This window comes from Thermobia domestica, chromosome 13 (assembly GCF_964235325.1).
Source record: "Thermobia domestica chromosome 13, izTheDome1.hap1.1, whole genome shotgun sequence".
Lineage (NCBI taxonomy): Eukaryota > Metazoa > Arthropoda > Insecta > Zygentoma > Lepismatidae > Thermobia > Thermobia domestica.
The window spans coordinates 15,302,728-15,328,954 of NC_137466.1; the positions used below are offsets into that span (position 1 = coordinate 15,302,728).

The 26,227-nt window shown below is 36.8% G+C and overlaps 1 protein-coding gene across 1 annotated transcript in view; it reads left to right on the forward strand.

Moving 5' to 3' along the window:
* The window catches only part of LOC145669131 (trypsin-2-like), a 77,134-nt gene that overhangs the window by 19,625 nt on the left and 31,282 nt on the right, over window positions 1-26,227 (forward strand). Inside the window, exon 2 of the mRNA XM_081737478.1 lies at window positions 24,524-24,621. Coding sequence (XP_081593604.1) covers window positions 24,524-24,621 — 98 coding nt within the window. The remainder of the gene's footprint in view (window positions 1-24,523; window positions 24,622-26,227) is intronic.

A 26,227-nucleotide genomic window follows, 5' to 3' on the forward strand; every position in this document is an offset into this window, starting at 1 on the left:
ATAAAAAGTATACGGACACCTGGCTGAAAATAACTTACAAGTTCGTGGCACCCTCCATCGGTACTGATGGAATTCAATATACTGTTGGCCGCAGGCATACTTTCAACCAGGTCCTGGAAGGTTTCTTGGGGAATGGCAGCACATTCTTCACGGAGTGCTGGACTGAGGAGAGGTATCGATGTAGGTCGGTTAGACCTTGCACGAAGTCGGCGTTCCAAAACATCCCAAAGCTGTTCTATAGGAGCAAGTCAGAACTCTGTGCAGGCCAGTCCATTGCAGGGATGTTATGGTCGTGTAACCACTCCGCCACAGACTGTGCAGTATGAACAGCTGCTCGATCGTTTTGAAAGATGCAATCACCATCGCCGAATTGCTCTTCAACAGTGGGAAGCAAGAAGTGGCTTAAAACATCAATGTAGGCCTGCGCTGTGAGAGTGCCACGCAAAACAACAAGGGGTGCAAACCCCCTCCAACAAAAACACGACCACACCATAACACCACCACCTCCGAATTTTACTGTTGGCACTACACACGCTGACAGATTACGTTCACCGGGCATTCGCCATACCCACACCCTGCCATCGGATCGCCACATTGTGTACCGTGATTCGTCACCCCACAGAACGTTTTTCCACTGTTCAACCGTCCAATGTTTACGCTCCTTACAACAAGCGTCGTTTTGCATTTACCTGAGTGATGTGTGGCTTATGAGCAGCCGCTCGACCATGAAATTCAGTTTTCTCACCTCACGACTGTCATAGTACTTGGAGTGGATCCTGATGCAGTTTGGAATTCCTGTGTGATGGTCTGGATAGATGTCTGCGTATTAAACTTGACGACCCTCTTCAACTGTCGGTAGTCTCTGTCAGTCAACAGACGAGGTCGGCCTGTACACTTCTGAGCTGTACGTGTCCCTTCACGTTTCCACTTCACTATCACATCAGACATAGTGGACCTAGGGATGTTTAGGAGTGTGGAAATCGCTCGTAGAGATTTCTGACACAAGTGACACCCAATCACCTGACCACGTTCGAAGTCCGTGAGTTCCGCGGAGCGCCCCATTCTGCTTTCTCACAATGTCTAATGACTACTGAGGTCGCTAATAATGAGTATCTGGCAGTTGGTGACAGCACAATGCACCTAATATAAAAAACGTATGTTTTTGGGAGTGTCCGGATATTTTTTATATTATATATATACATCTACTTATGATTATGACATCAAATATGATCCCATAATGACCATCGACTTCGATTTTATAAAACTTGAGAGAGAAATTTAACTTTTTATTTTGTGGTCAATTTGAAGGCATTTTACACTGTCATTATGAAACCCATATACATCATCTTACGAATCAATCATTATGGAAGAATTGCATGTGTATGTTGCAACAGTGGTACCAATCTTTGAAAGTTTCATTTAAAACTATTCTTTTTTTTTTTTCTTTTTTTGATTTTCTGAGTAATTGCGCGTTCTGTGTAAATGTGCAATAAGATTCTCTCTCTCTCTCTCTCTCTCTCTCTCTCTCTCTGTTTCCAGCTACCGGCATAGGCATATGGGAACTACCAGATATACTTTCGTGTGTACATAAGTTAGTGTGTGTGTGGCGGGGTCGGGGGTATGAAGTATTTATTACGATCACTTAGTGGAACTTACCGTAACATTCCGCACGATAACTTTTGAACGAATGCGAATTTTTAAATTCTGTTTTTTGAAATAGATAAATAGAGTAATTATCTCGAGGGAGTTCGTTAACGGAGATGATTTAGTCAACAGAAAGTGGTGCAAATGAGCCATTTCCGGTTTCAACGTTGATCACTGTAGAGCACATATTGTAATGGATAGCGACAAACGGTTTTCGGCAATCGATTAAACGTTTCAAAGACAACTTCCATATTCATTCTTAACACTATAGTAAAACCGGAAGTGATATAAATGAGTCATTTCCGGTTTTATTGTTGATCACTATACAGCAAAAACGGTAAAAGATAGCAGGAAGCAATTTTCGGCAATCGATAAAGCGTGTGAAGGGTAACTTTCATCTTCATCATTAACATCCTAGTAAAACCGGAAGCAGTAGAAATTAACTATAATTTCCGACTTCAAATTAATCTACATAGGAAGATAGGGAGAAGCTGTTTTGGGGAATCAGTTTAGCGTTGTGGGAATAAGTATCGTCTCCTCTCTTAAACTTCTAAATAAACCGGGAGTGGCAAAACCCAACTACTTCCGGTTTTAGTGTTGATCACAATAGATTAGAAACCGTAATAAATAGCGAGAAGCGGTTTTCAGTAATCAATTAAGTGTTCCAAGAATTTTCTAATTCGACTTTAATCTTTCTACTCAAACCGGAAGTGACAGAAATCAATCACTTCCAGTTTAAGCATTGAGTGTTATAGAATATATAGCGAAAAGGGAATAGAATGGAAAATTTATTAAGTGCCCAAGAGTGTGTTCCATCTCGACAGTAATCACTCTACTCAACCAGAAAGTGAAAAAAAAAAATATACTACAACTTCTGGTTTCCAAATCAATTGAGAAAATATTACGTAAATCTTTACTGTTTTTACTATTAGGATTACGTAGTGAAACTTGTAACATCGTAATGTTTGTACATACGTCCGTCCGTTACTCCGTACGATGACATTTGGACGGATGCGAATTTTTAAATTGTTTTTGCAATAGAAAGATACAATGATTATCTCGAGGGAGTTCTTTAATAGAGAAAATTCACCCAACCGGAAGTGATAGAAATAAGTCATTTCCGGTTTTAATGTTGATCATTATAGAACAAAAACGGTAATAGATAGGGAAAAGCGGTTCTTGGCAATCGATTACACGTTTCATAGCCAACTCTCATCTTCATTCTTAATAGTCTAATAAAACCGGAAGAGGTACGAATGAGCCATCGAGAATGGACAATCGAAAAAGCGTTTCAAGATTAATCTACGTCTTCACCCTTAACACTCTAGTAAAACATGAATTGATACAAATGAACCATTTCCGGTTTTAACGTTGATCACTATAGAGAGAAAAGGGTAATAGATAGTAAGAGGTAGTTTTCGGCAATCGATAAATAGTTTCAAGAATAACTTTCTTCTTCATAATTAACACTTTAGTGAAAAAGATGTGGCAGAAATTACCTATAACTTCCGGTTTCAATTTAATCTATATAGTGCAAAAACTATAAATTATAGAAACTGTTTTTGGGAACTAATTTAGCGTTGTAGGACCACGTATCATCTCTATTAAACTTCTAATCGAACCAGAAGTAGCAAAATCCAACTACTTCCGGTTTTAGCGTTGATTGCTATTGATTAGAAACTAATTAGCGATAAGCTGTTTTCTGTAATGAATTAAGTGTCCTAAGAATATGTTCTATCTCGACTCTAATCTTTCTACTAAAACTTGAAGTGGTAGAAATCAATCGCTTCCGGTTATAACATTGGGCGTTATAGAATGGATAGCGAGAAGGCTTTTTTTTTTGGTAATTCATTAAGTGCTCCAAGAGTATATTCCATCTCGACAGTGATCCCTGTACTCAAATAGGAAGTGAAATAAATATACTAGAGCTTCTGGTTCCGAAACCATTACACAAAATTTAACATGATCTTCTTTAAGATTTTATTATTATTAGGATCACATAGTGCATGCAACTTGTAATTTCGTAATGTTACTACGTACGTACATACATACGTCCGTTACTTCGAAAGATAACATTTGAAAGGATGCAAATTTTCTATTATTATTGTTATTATTATTATTATTATTATTATTATTATTATTATTATTATTATTATTATTATTATTATTATTATTATCAATAAGTAGATAGTGTGATTTTCTCGAGAGAGTTCATTAATAGAGGTGATTCGACAAACAAAATGGTATAAATGAGTTTTTTCAGGTTTTAACGTTGATCAATAAAAAACAAAAACGATAATGGATAGCGAAAAGCGGTTCTGGGCAATCGATTATACATTTCAAGGGAATCTCTATTCTTATTCTTAACATTCTAGTAGAATTGGAAATGGTAGAAATGAGCCATTTCCGGCTTTAACACTCATTACTATAGAGCAGCGTTTCCCAACCGGTGTGCCGCGAATGGACCGCTGGTGTGCCGCGAGGAAATCGAAACAAAATTATTGATTCTATAGCAACCAAATTGCAAAACATAGGGAAAAAATGTACATTTTAGTATTTCACATTACTATCAATTTCTACCATGGAAGAAATTACTGTAATTGTAATATATATTATTCTACATCTATTACTGTGTAGCAGACAGTATTTCGGCTCGTACACATCTCCACGTTTAGCTGCTATGTTATGCTTCAATTGAGAGCCATACTAACACCGAGAAATAGAAGCACTTGCACGGTACGCGGCAAGTGAACGCTCGTAGAACACACTTTGGCACGTGAATGGCAGAACAACACGTTGTTCAACAGCTGTGTTTTGACTTCGACGCATCGCAAGCTGTGTGATTGCAATAATATGCACCGGTTTTGGTTAAAACAGCAAAGTTAAAAGTACAGGACATTTGTTTGTTTGTTCGTTCGTTATTTAGTGATCTTCGTTCTTATTGAAAGGTTGGATACAGTTTTCGAAAAAGAAAGCGTATTTTCAGAAATCTGTGTTCTGTATTTCATTGCATTTGTTTTCTATTTTAAAATTAGAATAAAAAAAATAGCACAATGAATTAGGATAGGGGAAAACCAGTAATCGAGCTTTCATCTCAGTGGAGGAGGAGATTAGTAATCACAGAAAAAAAATTACCTTGGTATTTTATATTTGCAAATAGTAATAATAATATCTATGAGTGTGTCGCGAGAATTCAAGTTACACCCGTAGTGTGCCGCAAGTTGAAAAAGGTTGGGAAACGCTGCTATAGAGCAAAAACGATAATAGATAACGAGAAGATGTTTTTGGCAATCAATTAAACTTTTCAAGGATAACCTTCTCCACATTTAACAAGCTAGTAAATTCTGAAAGTAACAGAATTGAGCCATTTCCTGTTTCAACGTTGATCACTATAGAGCGAAAACGATAATAGATAGTAAGAAGCAGTTTTCGGCAATCGATAAAGCGTTCCAGGAGTAACTTTCATCTTCGTACTTAACACCCTAGTAAAAAGGAAGTGTAGAAATCACCTATAACTTCCGGTTTCAATTTAATTTACATAAAGCATAAACTACGAGGGTCATTCGGAAAGTAAAGAACGTTTTTGTATAAACACTTTAATAACTGATATACAAAGGCGAAATTTGTGTTACATACTATGTGATACTTAAGTTACTTTTCGACATAGTCGCCGTGTAAATTTAAACACTTGTCACACCGTGGTACAAGTTTTTCTATGCCTTCGGCATACACAGTTGCCGCCAAACTGTTGAACCAATCACTAACAGCTTCCTTAAGTTCATCATCACTGCCGTAGTGGCTTCCACCCACAAAGTCTTTCAACTTTGGGAATAGGTGGAAGTCACTGGGGGCTAAGTCTGGACTATAGGGTGGATGCTCCCAAACTTCCCACTTAAACTGCTGAAGCAAATTCCTCGTCAATGCCGCGGAGTGAGGACGAGCATTGTCGTAGAGGAGGATGACGCCGCTGGTCAGCAATCCGCGCCTTTTGTTTTGAATCGCGCGGTGAAGTCGACGTAACGTGTGACAGTAGGCAGCTGCATTTATGGTCTCACCTCTCTGCATGCAGTCAACGAGCAAAACACCCTTACGATCCCAAAAGACCGTAGCCATAACCTTTCTGGTGCTCAAAATTTGTTTGGCTTTTTTCGGCTTTTTCGGAGAATTTGAATGGTGCCATTCCATGGATTGGCGCTTTGTTTCTGGAGTGATGTGCGAAATCCACGTCTCATCCCCAGTAACAATACGATTTAAAAGTTCATCGCCATCCTTATGGTAACGGCTGAGAAAAGTCAATGCGGCTCCCATTCGCTTGGTTTTGTGTTCCTCCGATAACAGTCGAGGCAACCACCTTGCACTAATTTTTTTGTAACCAAGTTCACCACTGACAATTTCGTACAACAAAGTTCTTGAAATTTCAGGAAAGAATTCGTGCAGCCCATCAATAGTGAATCGCCTATCCTCTTGAATTTTCCGCTCAATTCTTCCTTTGAGTTCGTCAGTCACAACAGAAGGCCGGCCCGAGCGTTCCTCATCGTGCACATTCGTCCATCCGTCATTAAACATAATGCACCACTTACGAACTGATGCTTCATTCATTACATTTCCATACACCTCAGTGATTTGTCTATAAATTTCTATCGGACGCACTTTTCTTGCATTCAAAAATCTTATCACACTACTAACGAACCTCACACTTGGCGGGATCAGTAATTGTATCGCACAGCGAAGCAATAACGGACCGTAGCGGATCGTAGCTGGTGCCAGACTGAGGCTAAAGCATGCCCAGGTCAATAACCCAGCGGCAGCGGGGGTGGGGGAACATGCGCACGCGCTAGCGCAAAACGTTCTTTACTTTCCGAATGACGCTCGTATAAGATATAGGGAGAAGCAGTTTTATGAAATCAATTTAACGTTGTGGGAACAGGTAAGTTATTACCTCTCTTAAACTCCAAACCGGAAGTAGCAAAATCCAACTACTTCCGGTTTTAGTGTTGATCGCAATAGATTAGAAAAGATAACATATAAGGGGAAGCGGTTTTCTATAATCATTTAGTGTCCCAAGAATATGTTCTATCTCGAGTCTAACCTTTATACTAAAAGCAGAAGTGGCATATATCAATCACTTCCGGTTATAAATTGAGTGTTATAGATTGGAGAACTAGAAGGGATTTTATGTAATTCATTAAGTACCGCCTGAGTGTATTCCATCTCGACAGTAATCTCTGTATTAATACCAGAAGTGAAAGAAATACGATACAAATTCCGGTATCCATATTAATTGAGAACATATTACGTCATCCTTTTTACGGTTTTTACTAGAGTTTATTTTTAAATTAAACACTAGCCGGATGTTTACTAAATTTTGTGAGCTACTAGCCCATTCCCTAAGGAATAACATACCCCTCCACATACCATATCAACGATTCCCCTATCACACATTCTGCTAGTCATAACGATCTTGGTGTCATCTTTGATTCAAAACTCACCTTCTCTGACCACATCTCCTCAATACTAAAGAATTCAATGCGCATGTTGGGACTTCTTTATCGATTCACCGAACTACGCACTGTTTCTTCATTAGCAACTTTTTATAAGACTTTAATAGCGCCCAAGATCGAATACTGCTCTCCCATATGGGCCATGGCAGCACCTACACATCTCTCCAGACTTGATTCTGTTCTCAATTTCTTCATTGCTATAGTCCGATTCCGTGTTCCTGCACTTCGAATATTATCTAAGAAGGAGCTCTTGCGACATCTTAATATTCAGACTCCTGAAGTACGCAGAATTATCTCTGACCTGAAATATCTACATAAAATAGTTAATGGAACCTTAAGATCGGAAATATTACTTCAGGAACTATCCTTACGTGTCCCTTCCCGCATCACTCGGAATACCCACCTATTCCATCTTGCCCGTCCTAGGTTGGCTGTTATACAGAGGTCTCTTTTTTATAGAATACCAAATAGTTATAATCAAGTAACAACTGATGTGGACATTTTTTCGAGCTACCCAGTGTTTGAAAGAGCAATTAAACGAGCTTTGACGGAATAGTTTTACTTTTACACTCTTTTTTTCTATGTTGTTATTGTTGTCTTGTTTTTTTTTCTTTCTTTTGTTAGCATGTCCCTGTGTAAAATGGCAAAGTTATGCTGTATCTGGGAAATTGTTCAATAAATAAATAAGTACTGGCATATTCTGTGGTCAAACTCGGCCAAGAACAGGGTGGACGCGGGTTGCATTTCATACCTTATTTATCGATAACTACTTAATTAGCCAGCAGCATTTTCTTGATAACTATTGGCCGAATCGGAACAAAATTCAGTGGTGGGCAGCCCTCAACCTAATTAAGATCTCTACATCTGCTGGTCGAGTTTGGCCAAGTTTTGGGCTTGATTTGCGTGTGGTAATTTATTTCTCGGTAATCTCTTGTCAGTTCCAATCTAAAGGATTTGCCATTACAGAAAGCCGCTCGTAATTATTTATCGATTTTGCTTTATAGTGTTCAACGTAAAACCGGAAATGGTTTATTTCTACCACTTTCGGTTGGTAACGGAAGATGTAAAATATTCTTGGAATGCTTAATCGATTGCCGAAAACCGTTTTTGTTTTATAGTGGTCAACGTTAAAATTTGGAAAAGGTTGATTTCTACCACTTTCGGTTTATGGATCACTTCAATTAACTAGCTCCTCCGAAATAATTACCCTACCCATAGTTTGCAAATAAATAAATAAATATATAAAATAAAATAAAAATTTGCTTTCTTTCAACAGCTATCGTGCGCAGTAACTTAGTCGCAGCAGCTAACGTGGTCTATTATTATTATTATTATTATTATTATTATTATTATTATTATTAAGTATTCTACCTGCTGGCAGGTACTGGGACTAATGGGAGATGTGAGTGTGATTGTGTGTTTTCTTAGGTTCTGGTCTGGAAATTCTTCTTTCACCTTTCTCGGTCTTCAGCTTCCTCTTTTTATTCCCAATATTGATATCATTTTTCAAATCATCGAACAACTGCATTCTTCTTCTTACTATTTCTTTCTTACCTTTCAGCTCTTACTTTCAACTTTTCTCTTCCTCAGTGGGTTGAGAAAAGCTAATACGTTTTAATCTGGTTCCTTATAATTATTACCAGACTGCAGTTTCCTCTATCTATTTTTGAATACTATTTATAAGAAATTGAATTATTATTATTATTATTATTATTATTATTATTATTATTATTATTATTATTATTATTATTATTATTATTATTATTATTATCGCGTCTATGTTCTGTTATTCTTTTAACTGTTAGAGGAAAGGTTCATTTTTTCTACAGTCTCACTTTATCTATAATGCTACTTCGGTATTATACTTAATGTTTAGTTAACTCAAGAAAAAGCGGATCTAGTTGTGTGAATCCTCCATTTCATGTTAGCCTTCGGTGATCATTTAGCACTGTTCAGCGAGGTAATTTTACAGAAGTACAATGTTCTTATAGAGTATTCGTTGTAGTGTTATAAAGTAGGAAATGATACAAGACGCTATGTTTTCTAAATTAAAGTTTTGGGATCTTCTAGGGCAATTGTTCCAACATTTTTAACAAGCGCCGACATTCTTAAACCTTACATACTTCACGCCTACATCATTCGCGATGTCTTTGACCGTTTCTGCAATTTTGGTTGCAGCATTGTATTCTCAAATCATCAGTAATAGCAACAAAAATAATAACAATAATAATAACCTATACTGTATATAAGACAATAAAGTGAGTTACTCATTATCGACCAAGCCATAATGCTATAATTAGCAAGAATACTCTTTTTGACGAAAGCAAGGGATAAAGAAGGATTTTTGGAAATATGTATCCTTAGGGGCGTAAATAGGATAGTGTATCTTGCTAATCCCTGAGGTAAGGAAGATGAAACTGGGCTTACAAACTAACCATTAAAAATAACTGAACATGTTTCTCATAGTTTCTGAAAATTCCGCACCTAAACAAGAAAGGAGTAATTCGTATAACATTAATTTTTCTACTGTATTTTATTTCATTTATTTTTAGAAAATAATAAATGTCATCATCATAGGTATTCTGCCTTTATTGGCAGGTCACTGGCCGCAGCTGAGAAGCTTCCGTGCTCCACGGTCCTCCGTTAACCTCTTCGTCTTCGCGTATGATCCTTCTGTTTTTATATAATCCATTAATTGTAGTCTCCTTCGCCCCCTTCCTCTCTTTCCCGCCACCATACCCTCTACGACGTCCCTCATGATACAATCTCTTCTTAGGCAATGTCCCAACCAGTTTCTCTTCCTCTTCCTAATAATATCTAAAAGTGTTCTTTTCTCACCCACCATTTCTAACACTCTCTCATTCGTTTTCCGCTCGACCCAACTAATTCTTTCCATTCTTCTCCACACCCACATTTCGAAGGCTTCCAGTCGATTTTCATCACCTTTACGTAAGGTCCACGTTTCCGCCCCATACAGTACAACACTCCACACGAAGCATTTTATGAGTCTTTTTCTCAACTCTTTATTCAAGGTCTCACAAAACAGACTTTTCTTCCTCCTAAAGGCTTCTTTCGCCGTTCCTATCCTTGCTTTTATTTCACGTTCGCACTTCATGTTATTACTAAGAATACTACCCAGATATCGAAAACTATTCACTTGTTCTATTTTTTTCCCTCCTACTTTCATATTTGACACAGACCCCTTCGTTCCAATCACCATGGCTTTTGTCTTTCTAACATTTATTTTCATCCTATATTCTTCAAAGCTCTTTCTCATTTTTTCTAACATTTTATTGATTTTCTTTTCAGATTCTGCAACAAGCGCCATGTCGTCTGCAAATCTTATGCATTTAATTATTCTACCTCCTACCGAAATGCCATCATCATCATGTAAACTCTTTTTCACTAACTCTTCCAGATAGACATTAAATAGTGTTGGCGAGAGGCAGCATCCTTGTCAAACTCCACTTCCAATTGCACTCTCTTCCGTCAGTTCTTCCCCTATCCTAACACTTACTTGTTGGTTCATGTATAAGTTTCTTATTAGTCTTCTATCTTTCCATTCCAACCCTATCTTCGTTATAACTCCCAACAACAATTCCCAATTCACGCGGTCGAAAGCCTTTTCTAGATCAATAAATATAACATACACCTCTTTCCCTTTTTCTATAAATCTTTCACCGATCGCCCTTAATAATCCAATTGCATCTCTTGTGCCCTTGCCTCTTCTGAACCCGAACTGCTCCTCCTCAACATCTTTATTTGTTTTTTCATATAACCTTCTGTTCAGTATTCGGAGCAGAATTTTAGCTGCATGAGATATGAGACTAATAGTTCTATAATCCTCACATCTCTTTGGGTTCGATTTCTTAGCCATCGGTATCATGATCGTTTTCAGAAAGTCTTTTGGCCATTCTCCTGTTTCATATATTTCATTGCATAATCGGAACAATTCTTTCTTTCCCTTGTCTCCTATATTTTTAATGAATTCGATTGGTATGTTATCTATTCCGGTTGCCTTTCCATTTCTAATCTGGGATATAGCCTTTCCAAACTCATCCCTAAGAATACTAAATCCTTTATCATTCTCGCCTACTTCATTTTCTACTTCAACATTTAGGCTACACGGTCTATCCCTACTCTCATATAAGTGTTCAACGTATTCTTTCCACCTTCCTATGACCTCATTTCTCTCGCTGGCTACCTTCCCATTCTTATTTCCTACTGCCATCATAATACCCTCTTGATAAATGTAAGAATTCTTTATATTGGAGACGTGAAATTTCAAAATTAAACTCAATTAGAAACGAACCAATACATGTTTAGGTTTTCCGAAAATTCTGTCCTAAGATGAGAATGGAGAATAGTGTCTACCTATTAAAATTTCTGCATTTGCTTACGTTTGAGGTGTGAAATTTGGCTTTGATTTCTTAACTATAAATAATTGAACGTATGTTTCCGGGAATTCCCCTCTTAAAGATGGAGAAAAGACACGATTTCTATAATATTAAAATTTACCACTATTTATTTAGAAAATGTCATGAAATGTGAAATTCGCTTAAATTCGTAATGTGAAATTTCGTAAACCAACTCTGAACTAAAAAGAATGGAATACGTATTTCAGAGTTTTCGAAATTCTCCTTTTAAGCAGAAGGAGGGAGGAATTAATTTACTTATTTCTCGACATTCAAATCGGCGTTCGCTGTTTCATCATCATAGAATGTTCGAGGAGAATTACTGAACATATTTAGAACTACTCTAGAGCATGGTTTCATCATATCACTTTCACTGAAATGCGTATCCTAAGGGGAGGAGTCAAGGTCTAAAATATTTGCTAAAAATACAGTATCTTTCAAATCTCTCATGTATGAAGATGAGATTTAATATTAAAAAAAAAAAAAAAAAAAAAAAACAAGTAGACACGCAATCCAACGTTCTAGGAAATTCCACTTCCGTCTCATCTCATGAAAAATGATTGAGAATTTTAGAACATAGTTAGCACTTGGCTGAAGCCATTTCTTAACCATGTCAGTTTCATTAAAATTTGTATCCTAAGAGGGTGGAGGAGTTAATATATACGTCGAAAATTAAATATCTTCCAAGCCAAGGAGATGAAACTAGGTATATAAACTTTTTACTTAACGAAGTCACCATGTGGAAATGCCCCAGCGTTTTCGAAAATTCTGCTTCCAAAAGAGGTTACAGGGTGGCAAAGTGTTTGAAACGTCTGAAATAAATTTTTAAACATATTTAGCACCTGGGACATTTCTATTTTATCAACTCACTTCGAAATAAAAGAATCGTAAAAGCAGAAGAGAATTTAGATTTCTTGCAAACAATAAATACTTCGTCGTATGAAACACATTTTTGAACCTGGTCGAGCTAGGGGTTTTATTTCACTTTTGTTCAAATAAGTTACGTAATGGGGAAAGGGTGATCAAATATAACTTTCAAATATTTCCCATAAACCTATTCTACCCGTACCAGTAGCGTAGCGTGGTATTCCGAAATGGGGATGCCAAAGTTAGTCACTTGTGCGATACAATACTACTAAAATCAGCAATACATAGCTATACCGATGGGAAATATAGGGTTATTAAAAAATTTAGGGGGGAGGCCCCCTAATTGGTGGCCTAGTTGGATATACAGAAGTAAATGTGTCGATTACGTTAGAAGCCAATAAGCAATTGTCTCATCTCCTTCTTACCACTACCATGTGACAAGAAAACTCGGCCCTGCTGTTGTATGAACATTGTTTCCAGTATAGTTCCCTTTATTTCTTTCTCGTGGGCAGCTTCTTTCTACGCATACCATACTTCAATCTCGTTCTTTAAAAAGTCGCCCCTAGAAATTTGTCATCTTGAGTCCGGAACTCAGACGCCCATTCGTGAATATGGACTTGAGTGTATACGTATATCATTTGAAGATGCAAATAGAAAGCACTTAAACCAACTCAGGGGGCCTGTTTCAGTGTATGTATTTAGTTGTCAGATATCCAGACACTGAAGGCAGGGGCGCAAATCTGTCTTCAACATTCGAGGAACGGGTAAGACCGTTCCTATTTTTTTAAAGCGATGTTCAAAATATTTATGAAGTTGAAAAACAATGCTGTGGAGGATCAGAGGACCAGAGTTGTCTTCAACATTGGGAGGAGGGCAGATTTGAGGAGGGATTTATTCCGGGGGGAGGGGAGATGAGATTCATATTACGGTAGATGAATCTGATTTCTGAGGTGAATCTGTTGTATTTTATATACCAGGGGATGTAGATGAAATTGTGATACGTATCAGTACCGTTAACACATTCTGAAATCTGAATATATGCATATTTATAATTGATATGTTTCTAGTTACGCATCCACAATGATCCACATTAAAATTTTACGACACTTGTTTTGTAATAATATAAATAATGACTTCCATAAAACTATGAAAGAAAATCAACTATGTATGGCGCAACAATACTCTTATTTGAGCAAAATGATCATGATCACAATAGCATTATAGGAATCGTTACAGGAATTAAACAAGTAGCTGCAAATAGACTAACAATAATTAATGACAATGAAATAGTAAAGAATACGATTCTTTTTTAAAAATAAAGCAAGTCAAGGGACATCAATTCCATCTTGCTGTCCTTTGTAGCAGTTGGATATAAATCATCACAATTTCAAATCGGATAGTTGGGGGAGGGGACAGTCCCCTTCCTCCAAGATTGGAGGGGACATGTCCTCCTCATCTCCCTGGGATACGTGCCAGTGACTGAAGGTCCCAAGAAATCCTTACGAGGGGCAAGGAGTACTGGCTTTCTTGGTCTATCAGATCGGTGACCGTGATTCTACAGAATGCTTTATATTTATGCTTGTGTGTGTGAGTTCCCTCAAAGAGTATCTGGCCACGCCACTGGACATACTATGTATTTATGATGAAGATTAATAATTTGCCTTTAATTAGGATTACAATTACAATGCATTTAATTACGATTAAAGCATAACTATTTTTATACTATTATTTACATAACCGGCATGCTTCAAAAAGACATTGAATTAACCACTTTTGTTTTGTTCTATCTTCTTGATGTTAGCGCTCGTACGTTCTGTACAGAAACTATAACTTAGTTCAAGATATATAGAGTTGGAAATACTTGAATACTCCAGCGCATATCTAAAGCAAAATGTAGAGTTGCAAGGGATGAAGAGAGTAGTAGTTTGGCATGCGCATTCGACAGAAAGCAGACGAAAACCACGTTGCTTGCAGTAGGCCTGGATGCCCAAGGAACATAGCATACGACAAGAAAGAGAGAAAATGTGCATCTGAGTGATGAGCATGCGTAGGTTCCACTTGTCAAAGTAAGGCGAGAGAGGACATCCAGAAGATTGCAGTGGAAATAATTGTGATAATAATTACAAGCAAACAATTTATATACAATGAAATACGTATTTTTTCTTATTAACAGGGGATGCCGGGCATACCGGGGTTCCCTTACGCTACGCCGCTGAACGAAGAACGTGCTTCCATATAATAATAGTAAATAATAATAGCCATATTCTCACAAATTTATATTTATTTCCAGCAAGATTCCTGCATAGCATTGTAGTGCAGTGGAATATTATATTTTACCAGTTTTGTCAATGAAACCACAGTTCTTACAGAATAGTTATTTCGTGTTTAAATATTTAATTTAATGTTTGTTACAACATTCGTAATATTTGTAATTTTAAATTTAGTTCTGTCAGAGTCTCGCACCCCTAGATTAGGAGCCATTGCTCTAGGGACTGCCTAGAAACTTTTAATTTACACCTACATAGGATTTGTGACGTGGGGTACCACTAAGAAAAATTTTTGAAAATTCACGAAAAGAGGAGGAATTGTGGTGAGAGTTATATTAATAAGATACCCTCATCTCCGAAACGTATAGGACTGGGAACTTAAAATTTGGTATTTGGATTTCCAATTTAAAATAATTTAACACATGTTTCACCATTTCTTTTATATCTTAGTAATAAAGGAGAAGGAAAAGGTGAGAATAGGAATTATTACTCATATAACAGCATATCGGTATCTCAGAATCTCTGAAAGTTACAAACATAAAATTTGGCTTTAGGACTTCTCATTTAAAACAAAATCACTTAAAGACAGTAAACAGGACCACCCAATATTTTTCAATTAAAATTGAAACCAGAAGTTGTAGTAGATATCTATCACTTAGTGTTATTTACTAGTGATTATACTGGAGTGGAATATATTCTAGGGACGCTTAATCGAATACAAAAACCGTGCCTATCTATTGCCGTTTGTCATATACAGTCTTGGTCAAGAAAACTTTGCCACTCATCTCTCTTTGAAAAGGCCTGTGGTGTTACCTTTAGTTAGAATTAAATCAAATAAATGTGAATTTTGTTTGGTCGATTAAGAAGTTTATTAAGAGCCACAGCATTATAATTTCCTTTTGCGGTTGCAAGAATATCATCTTTCATAGCAGGGTGAGTGGTCAAGATTTCTTGAACAAGGCTGTACAACGATGAACGTTAAAACCGGAAGTGGTTGATTTCTAATAATTACGTTTGATTACAGGGTAAAAGAAGAGATGGTACCTATTTTAAGAACGCTAACTCATTAAAAAAAAAAACTCTTCTCGCTGTCTCTTATAGGTCATGTTCTATGTATATTACATTGAACCTGGAAGTCATACTGGATTACCAGGGTGTCTATCGGTTACGAAAAAGATTAAAGAAAGTCACGAAATCAGAAAATGGTCATGAAAGTCTAGAAATTTTGCTTTTGGGTCACGATTCATTTTATCTGTACAAATATAAGTACATACTTGTAAATGTTGTTCTATAAAATGTCAAAATTCACCACCAAAAACGCATATGGTTTTAGACGCTACCAAATCACAAGTAAAACACGCTTCTATCACGTGCGTGAAAATTGGCCCAAGTCACACTCAAACTCGCTTTTGAGAATGTTACTAAATTTAATGGTTTGTTAAAGAAAAGGTCATGAAATTTCATTTTGGAATTTTATTAGACTGTTATGGAAAGACAAAATGTATTCTTGGGATGCTCCGTCGATTGTCGAAAACAGCTTCTCGCTATCTATTACAGCTTTTGCTCCACAGTAATGAAAAATAAACCGAAAATTGTTGATTTCTACCTCTTCTAGTTTTATCAAAGTGTTAAGGATAGAAATGAAAGGTGTTCTTGGAATCTTTTAGTCGATTTCTCAAAACTGCTTCTCGCTATATATTACCGTTTTTCCCCATTCAAGTTAAAGCGGGAACTTGTTTATTTCTGCCACTTTCTATTTCAATACAGTATTAAGGATGGAGTTGAAAGGTATTCTTGGGATGCTAAATCGACTACCGGAAACCGTTTCTTGCTAACTATTACCCTTTTTGGTTTACAGGATCAACGTTAAAAGCAAAAATGGTTCATTTCTACCACTCCTGGTTTCTGATCCACAACCTCCTGGTTTATGATCCTCTACTAATGAACGCTTTCGAGATAATTACTTTAACTATCAATTGCAAAAAACAAAAGTCAAATTCAGTTTCGCTCAAGAGTTTCGTGCGGAGTAACGGACGGCATGGACCAAAGTACTAACTGTACAATATTATTATAAATCTTACTCTGTAATCCCAATAATTAGATACATATTTAAGCTTTTTTGATTGTGATCTAGAAGGGAAGAAAAGGGTTTGGAAGAGAATAGAGGTGGATATTACAATTATTATTATATTAAGATGTTTATATCTCGGGATCCCGTAAAATTGAAGACATGAAACGTGGTATTTGGACTGAAATTGGTATGCTTCCTGATATATAAAGTTTAAGGCCTTAGTCCGAACCAACACGGTGGCCTGGGAGCAAAGCCCCCAGGTATTTCAACTGAAATTCAGTATACTTGCAGGTATGTGAGGTGCGAGGCCGTAAGCCTAGCAAACATTGATGATTGCAGATTTGAGACGCAAAGCGTTAGACAGAACAAATTTGCGAGTCTGAGGGCAAAGCCTTCAGCAAGACGAAGGCTCGTATTGAATAAACTCTGATGAAGACACTAAGGAGGCTCACACAATATTTTCTTAATTAATAATGAAATAGGAAGTGATAGTAGATTTATACCACTCCCGGTGTTAGTAGAGGGATTGGATTGGTGACACAATTATATTCTTGGGATGCTTAACTGATTGCAGAAAACTACGTCTTGCTACCTACTTCCGTATAGAGGTTGATATCTACCAGTTCCAGTTTTAGTAGAGGGTAAAGGATGAAGATGAAGTGTATTCTTAGTCGATTGTAGAAAACCGGGTTACGGTTTCTGCTCTGCAGTGATCAACGTTAAAACCGGAAAGGGTTGATGTCTACCACCTCCGGTTTTAGTATAGGGTTAAGGATGGAGATGAGAACGGATGGTTAATCGGTTATGGAAAACAGCGTTTTGTTATATATTACAGTTTTTCTTCCATAGCAATCAACGTTAAAAACAGGAAATAGTTAATCGCTACCACTTCCTGGTTTACTTGTAGGTTAAGAACAGAGATAATATGCATTCTTAGGACGCTTAATCGATTTTCAGAAACAGCTTCTAGTTTTCTACTAACGTCTTTTGCTCTACAGTGATCAATCTTAAACCAGAAGTCGTTGATTTCTGCAACTTCCAGTTCAACAGTCACCTCCATTAATTTTAAAACATTTTTTCCTACATAATTATGTAACACTTGGTTTAATTCAAACTAAACTTGATATGTCTTACAATCTGGAAAGAAATACGCGGGAGGGTAAGGAACCCCTAGCATCCCAAGAAGTGGGGATGGGAGAGATGACATTTTAAAATAATTGTAATGATCGATATTCGTGTTGAATCCATAGTTTTCGGGTAAGTCGCTGATATGGATAATGACTGTTTCCATGCCGTTCAAGTTCATCCCTGAAGAATCGGGAAGTGTGACATTTTAAAAGTAATCGAAAATGAGGATATTAAAGGCGAATCCATAGTTCTCATTAGTGCTAAGACGAATAGTGGTACTTTTGATACAATTTAAAAAGAAGTTAGAATGCAACTTTTGAATTTAATTAATGTAAACTTATGCATTAAGAAAAACTAGACTATTTGCAATCCAATGTTGTAGGTGCGACTGTAGAGTTTTTATTATTATTATTATTATTATTAAAGTATACTTTTAAATAGCACCACGACATGGGAGGGAAAGAGATTGAGAAATTTCTGGCCTTTTCAACATATTCTTAAACTTTTATAAAGATTTATTAAGATTTCCTTATAATTTTCATTTATGTTTGTTTCTTATAATGCAAGTACATACAACTTGTAAGATGTCAATACAACTTAATTTTGAAGAGACTAAAATGGTGATGCCATTTCCGGTGTTCTAGTAGCTAGCACGCGCGCCTTTCGTGCACGAAGTTGCACGTTCGGTTCCCAGTGAGAGTCTTTTACAAAATTTGGACGATTACTGTGTTTGAGTTTCATCATAATCTTTGAGTCTACGTCTCATATAATCTCGATGCAGAAATGGAATCCTAAACTTAAATAATTAACTAACTCGAAACCGATGAGAGTTCAAAACTCAAGGTTTCGGCAGAAAACTAGCACAAAAATTTGGAATAGAAAAAAGTATCAAGTATCCAGTTGGAGGGGGAGGGAAAGGATGGGAACACGGACATAAGACCATAAAACACATTATTGAAATGGCAGTCAGTGATGATTATAGGGGTGGCTCTTGGGCCTAGAGCTTCGAAATTCCCTCTAGGGCATTTCCCGAGCGTGCTCAATCTGAGTCACCAGAATTTTCACAGTACTATATTCACCCATCGCTTATTCAATCCCCCCGCACTGGAAAATCTGAAATGAACATTGTCTCCTATCATGCTCAATATGAATTACATGTATTTTTGCAGTACTGCTTTTCACCTATAGTGTAATTAAATTCTTCCACGAGAAAATCTGTAATCAACACTCAGGCACGTAGCCAGGGGGGTCTGGGGGGTCCGGACCCCCCTTAGAGACCAGAAATGAAAAAATTAGGAAGGATAAAACAAAATGACAAAAAGAAGGATCAGCGTTAAAAATTAAGAAGGAAACTACAGGAAGCTTTTGCTTACTCTTTCTTATGAGGAGATTTGTATTACTTGCAATATGGTGGCGAGGTAAGTGAGGTATTCTGGAAGAGACAGAGAATTTGAAAAATCAAGAAAAGTTATGGAATTCTCAGAATTCCTGCTACTAGTCAGGGAGATTTCAAGCTTTCGAAAACGTAAATGCCGCTGTGTAACAGCGTGGACATTTTTAATCATAACTTTTCGTCATCGCATCCTTGCAGTATCAAATATGTCATTTCAAGGACAATTTTCCGTTGCTCCTTTAACCTGTCATTTAGAATCGACAGTAGTTGACGGAATAATAAAAACAAATATATATATATATATATATGTTGAAAGAAAGTTCTGTTAGCATTTGATTCAACAGAGAAAGGAACGCATATATTGTAAAACTAGTTAAATATACACATGCTTCGCTACATAGTTAAATATACACATGTATTTGGAAGTCAACCCTGTGGGAGCATCACCATTGATCTCAGCGACCGCGAAAACTATGGATTTGATACTAATATCGGTCATTTTGGGATATTTTTTACATGCCTCGGTATCCACCCCCCACTGACTCCCGGACCGCATACTTGCAAGTCATCGCTAATGGAAGTGTCACCATTAATTTCAGCGACCGCGAAAACTATGGATTTGACACTAATATCGGTCATTTTGAATTACTTTTATATGTCTTGGTATCTCACCTCCCTCCGGTGACCCCCGGCCCAGAGCCGAATAGCGTGAATTTGGAAATTAATGCGACTGGAGTTTCACTATTGATTTCAGCGACCGCGAAAATAAGAATTCGACACTAATAGCTCAAGTGGTAGAGCGTTTGCTTCGCATTCGGGAGGTCGTGCCTTCGAATCCCGATGCTTACCATCCTGACTGAAGTTTTCCAGGGTTTCCCTCAGTCCTACCAGGCAAATGCAGGGATGGCACCTACTAAACTGGTCCTGGGCGATACATTCCCAAATCCTTTCCATTGTTAATGTTGTTGGATATTCAATGCAAAATGGCCTCCGAGCTGTATCTGGTGATTGTTAAATAAATGAATAGTAAAATATCGGTCATTTTCTACTACCTTTACATCCCCGGTAAACGCCCCCCTGAGACCCCCTGGTTCGAATTTCGACAAAAACGTTTACTCTGGTCTGGAGCCTTGACCAAAGTATTCGTGACTAATATTTGGTAACGCTCGGTCAATTTGTGTGGTTCTTAAGCCGGTTCCGATAAAAGACCCCTGAGACCCCACTGCTTCGAAATTTGAAAAAATCGCTGCGTCTTGATCTGGGGCCTGGGCCAAGGTACCCCTGCCCAAAATTTGGTAACTCTCGGTGCACTCGTCTGGTCCCCAGGCCGCACACAGACAGACAGAAATAAACACACAAACAAACTCTTTATTTTATTTATATTAAAAGATAGTTTACAAGACAGTATTCAGTATATACTTTTTATAATAATTGAGGTCATAACGAAAGGAAAATTGTTATATTTGAATAAAGAGGAGAACGTAAATATTGCAAAATCTTTTTCAATACTTTTTTTATTATTTTGCTCGAAATATCTTCATAGTTTGTTATTAAAATACTTGCCAACATATCCTCATTCTATTGTCCTAACAAACCAATATATATTGATAGTAAAATAGTTTAGATTGACCGAGGTACTGGATCTTCAGAATTTCATGTCACTCCCCCTCACCGTTACGAAATGTTGGCTAAACGAACCAATATATGTTCCAGTAAAATAGTTTAAAGTGATCGAGCCCCTTTTATGATGACCACAGTATTTCATGTCACGGACCCCACCCCTTCACGAAATCCTGGCTACGTGCCTGCAACACTGTCAGTAGCTACGTCCTCGACTAATATACATTTACAAGTACAGCTTTATTTTCGTATTTTTTTCAACAGTTAACCAATTTAAAACCGTATTATAATTCAAGGTACTTATCATATTTTTATCGCAAGACAAGAATATGTAGTTAACTTCTTAAATACTTCGCTCCGCAGGAACTCGTTCAGCGCGTGGAACAAGCAAAAACAACACGCTTGGCGTCTCACAAATGACAAAGGACAAAAAGGAAAAGCAAAAGCAGCACAGCAGTGCCTTATCTCAGTCAGAGCTGACAACATAGTTTCGGTCGTCACTTACGCCAATAGACCTACAAGCGGTATTCAAGAGCTATACAGTTACAATATACGTTGTGCCACAGTAGCGCTACAGGCGGAATGTGCACGAACTACAAATGAATATGTTTCTTACAAGTATCAGTCACTGTTGAACCCTCTTTACATTCTACACATCCTTTTTTCTCCCACTTTTTGACCTTGACAGGCAGAAGTACCAGGATTTTCGAGTTCACAACCATAAACTGTTTGTGTACAGAGTACGTTTTCAGTTCTTCGAATGACTCTGCGCGCGAAGAACAGGGGTGATGATGGGGCTACCGAATACGGCAGCCAGAAACACCCGGTTGCAACTTTAAATGTAAAATACAAATATAGAGCCTCACCAATGCCGTGAGGATCTCTCTCTCTCTCCATATATATATAATTTTTGGCAGCAAATGAAATGCATTATTTATTTCACAGCTTACGTGAATATGAAGTACTAAAACGACATTTAAAAAAGAAAGAATGGTGTAAATGGTTGAGTGGAAGAAAAGGTTATGCCTTAACTCCGGCATTTTAAATAAGAAATTAAATAAATAAATAAATAAGTAAATAAAAGAAAAGAAACTATAAGAAACACATTTCAAACTGAAAATCAAAATAAAGGAAAATATTATCAATAATTGTAAAAAGAATTTTAGGATTTTAGAGTTTAGATTTCTGGACTTTCGGCATCTATGGCCATTTATCCCGTCACGTATGAGGAATGACGTCACTCGGTGATCACACTGTCCCGGGAAAAGGAAGGAAGAAAGGATTGGGGAAGGAAGGAAGCGGCCTGGGAACTATGTGTTACATACCATCCCGGCATTTGCCTGGTGGGAATGAGGAAAACCTAAGAAAACCTCATTCAGGATGGCTGGCCTTAGAAAACTTTTTACATTTTTCCGACCGAGTGCCCCCACCGAGAATCGAACCCGGGAAAATATTTTTTTTTTAAAGTACTAATTGTCATTCACCCGAGATAAATATTTTTACTGTATTTGAATGTACTGGTACGGAGCTTTCTATCAAGAGCTAAATTGATAATCCCGCAAAGAACCAATAATTTGACATTACAAAGCCACGAAGTAAACTTTAATTTTTATGACGAAAACGAAGTAACTTAAAACACATAACTGTCATTTAAGCAACTTATATTGTAACCAAATCCAGCCGAGATCCAGTCCGTTCTTCCATATTTAAAAGTTGTATACTAGTTTTCTTTCACTATTTCAATAATAATAGTAATAAACAATAGGACGCAGCAATAAACATTTTAGATTGCTATAAAATTACTACGTAGGTTTGTCCTTTAATAAGAATTTACTAGACCTTGGAAAAATAGAACAGAAAAGGGGTACTGCTAAAATCCCGTATTTTCACTAGTTACCTAATTATCGAAAAGTAATCAGAGGTTTTTCATTTGAAGAGAAACAAATTCCTGATTTTTTCCCACATGATATAAAATGCATCTGTCATTGCCTCTTTGTCGGCAATTTTTTACGGCTAGCCTTCATTAATACGTTGTGTAGTGGAGACAAGAGTGGCTTGGTGTTTGCTATAGTGAACCAAAAGGGCAGCTGAAAGGAAACGTTGGATTTTCAAAAGGAAATATGTCAAAACTACATGTGAGACCAAAAGAGAACCCTTCTATTATGAAGGTTAACTATTATGGTTTTCTTGGCACGAACATACTGTGATCATAGATGCATCGCACTATAGCATCGCAATGTATATAACATGTATAAGATGTGTATATGATGTATATATATATAAGATGCATATATATAATCTATAATATATAAAATGTTTGTAAATCAGTTATACAATAGTTAAGCGAATCCTTGAATAAACCTTACGCTTTTATCAGTTCACTCGTCTTATATAGTAAATCAAATTGAAAACAAACTAGTCTGACCATGAATAGAAAGCATGTATTTTAGGAATTTAGAAAAAAAACTTTCGCTCGTAGATGTATATTTAACTTCTGCGGAAATACTAAATATTTCTGGTGAAGATGAGCTGCATACATCGTTGTGTGAATGAATTATTGCCGCATGAGAAAACACAGTTAGTTTGATTAATCCATATTCATAGTTAATTGAATCAAATCGATACAAAATGTACGAGATTTATATAATCCGGCTAAGTTAAATGTTTCGTAACATTCACGAATTACGGTTGAAAGTTGCGATATGTAGAATTCCAGTAGTTTATTATATCACTAATTAGAGTCTTTGGTACTTCTACATCCACTGCTGTTAGTAAAAATTCCCATCCCATCAAATATACGAGTGAGTGGAATAAAATTTACCTAATCGATATATTATTGGCTGATCAAAGCCAGTCAGTACATATTAAAGGCGAAAGGATACGGAATCTACACGATAACGCCCAGTACCGGACAGATGTGGGAATAATGAATTGAAACGCCACAAAGCTTGTTGCCACAGTACGATAACACTCCATTTAGTTGCTGCAGTCAGAAGTCGCTTCGTTCGAAATGTGTCATTTGCCTGTCAATGATCGAGGCACCATTGCAAGAGAACAAGAATATGTGATTCTTAATAATTGAATACCTGCGCTTCTTCTTATGTGAGGGAGTATTCTTTCTTTTTCCTTCAAATGATGTTGTTTTTAAAATATCTCTTGCTTTGACAAAATAAATTTGCATTGTATAAGTTTTAGTATTGCTTATATTAAATGGGATTCATAAATATCAACATAATATACCACAAACTTTAGAATTCATGAGGTATGAAACATTGAAATAGATTTAGAGAGGAAACTAGTGTAATAAATTTATTAATGTTCACGTGACGTCACTTCAAAAAAAAATGTTTCCCCTTATAAATCAATATGCTGAAAAACCTCCATGGCGCACGTATTCATCAGACTTCCATCAAGTTTTCAGACAAGAGAAGGAAAGATCTTACACTTACATGAAAGCTCTCAAATATTGCATTATTTCGTAATCAAAAATGAAAATTAATATTTCTGACCCAAAGCAGCTTCTGAAATCTAAACTAAAATTTCTGGGGGTATATTATACTATTGTTTGGTCTATTTTACAAGTAGCTACACATACGTATTTGTATTGTTTCTTCCAGCAGGAGTACCACTTACTGAAAGTAGAAGTCATGGCACTGAAGACAATCTCCGTATAGTTAATGGAACAGAGGCTGAGTTTGGGGAATTTCCATATCAGGTATTTTTATTATCTGAGTTATTTTTTGAACGCGCACACAAATATTTTAATACCGTTAAAATTGTTAAGAATCAGACCATGTATTTTGACATTTTGATAAAGTTTAAATATGATGATAATAAAATAATACTAATGAAAAGAATACGAATATTTCTTTCAAATGTTTCTATGAGTACGAGCATATTTTACTTCTCAGACAAATGACACAAAGATGAAAGTTCTAAATATAGTGACAATTGAGAATAATACAACTTAAATCTGTCGTAGTAAATGTAATTTTCTTTTTTTAAAAAGGTCGTTTGTATGAGGTAATAAGCCTAACGTTACAGCAGGCAAACAAGAGCGAGAGTAGAATTATTAGGTTTGCTCAAAGTTACCTTGATCTCTCTGTGTATGTGTCATTTGTCTCGAAATAATCCTTATATTAGATTTTGCAGTCGTACATGCATAAGGATCAGAGTCCCAAAAAATCCCTTCTTTAAATCCAATAGATTATGCAAGATGTCACGTCTCTGAAGTTTGCTCACACATTCACTGGAAGACAGTTCCACTGGGCTAACATCCATTAAACACAGTTTCTTGATCTTTCTTGTGTTCAAGATTTGTTGAAAATTTTCAAATTTATCTGTCCTTTGCGACGATGTGTGACTAGCATCCGAAACTAAGGGTTTCATGCTCGGTTACTTAGTTCGTTCAAGACTTTATGTTTAGTTCTCGGTCTGTACTAAACTTAAAGGTACAAAAATACTTCACTGTACGGCTCCAAGGTCGAATTTGCTATTTACTGACAAGGGACGTATGCGAACCGTGACAGCTAGATTTTTATGAAAATTTGTAGCCTGACTAATTGTGGATCGCTGATCATCGTACTGATAGTCACTCGGTGCGGAAATGCCTTGTTTACCCGCTACGTATAATACATATAACACGCAGTGACTGGTAAGGCTGTGCCGAATTAAGCCCTAAAAAAAGCTCCGGAAAAGGCACAAAACGAAAACCGTGTACAGGTAACCTGATACCTATGGGAGGGGGACACGTGACGAAGAACAAGTTAGTAGTATCACACAAACAGTGTTGCCACCCCAACACAAACTTACAGTTTTTCAAACAGAACGTATACTATTTTATAGCATTAAAACAATTGACATAAAACGTGAAAGAAAATAATGGAAAGGTGGGCTATCAGAGTTGTCAAATAAGGGAGATACGAGACTCTAAAGTTGAGAAATTATAGGGCCCGTACAGAGAGACGAACTTATGTTCAAAAACAACAAGGCTGCAGAAGAAAGAAATGTGCAGTAAGCAGTAAAGCATAGCATGCACAGCATCCAGTGACTAATGGGCTTGATGCTTCATATCGAGTGTGATACTAGGGCGGGAAATGTACGTATTGTGCCATACTATCTATATTTTTTTCTGTTGTGTGTATTGATGTATTATGTTATAATATTTTGCCCTTGTATAGCCCTTTGGGGGTCCTGGTACAATTTGTACCATATGCACTTTTCATGGTACATTGCGTTATTTCTCTTCTATTTGAGCTTTTCCGTCAGGTTTTTTTTTGTTTTTTTTTTTGTTTTCCAAGTCCAGAGGCCTTGCAGAAGAC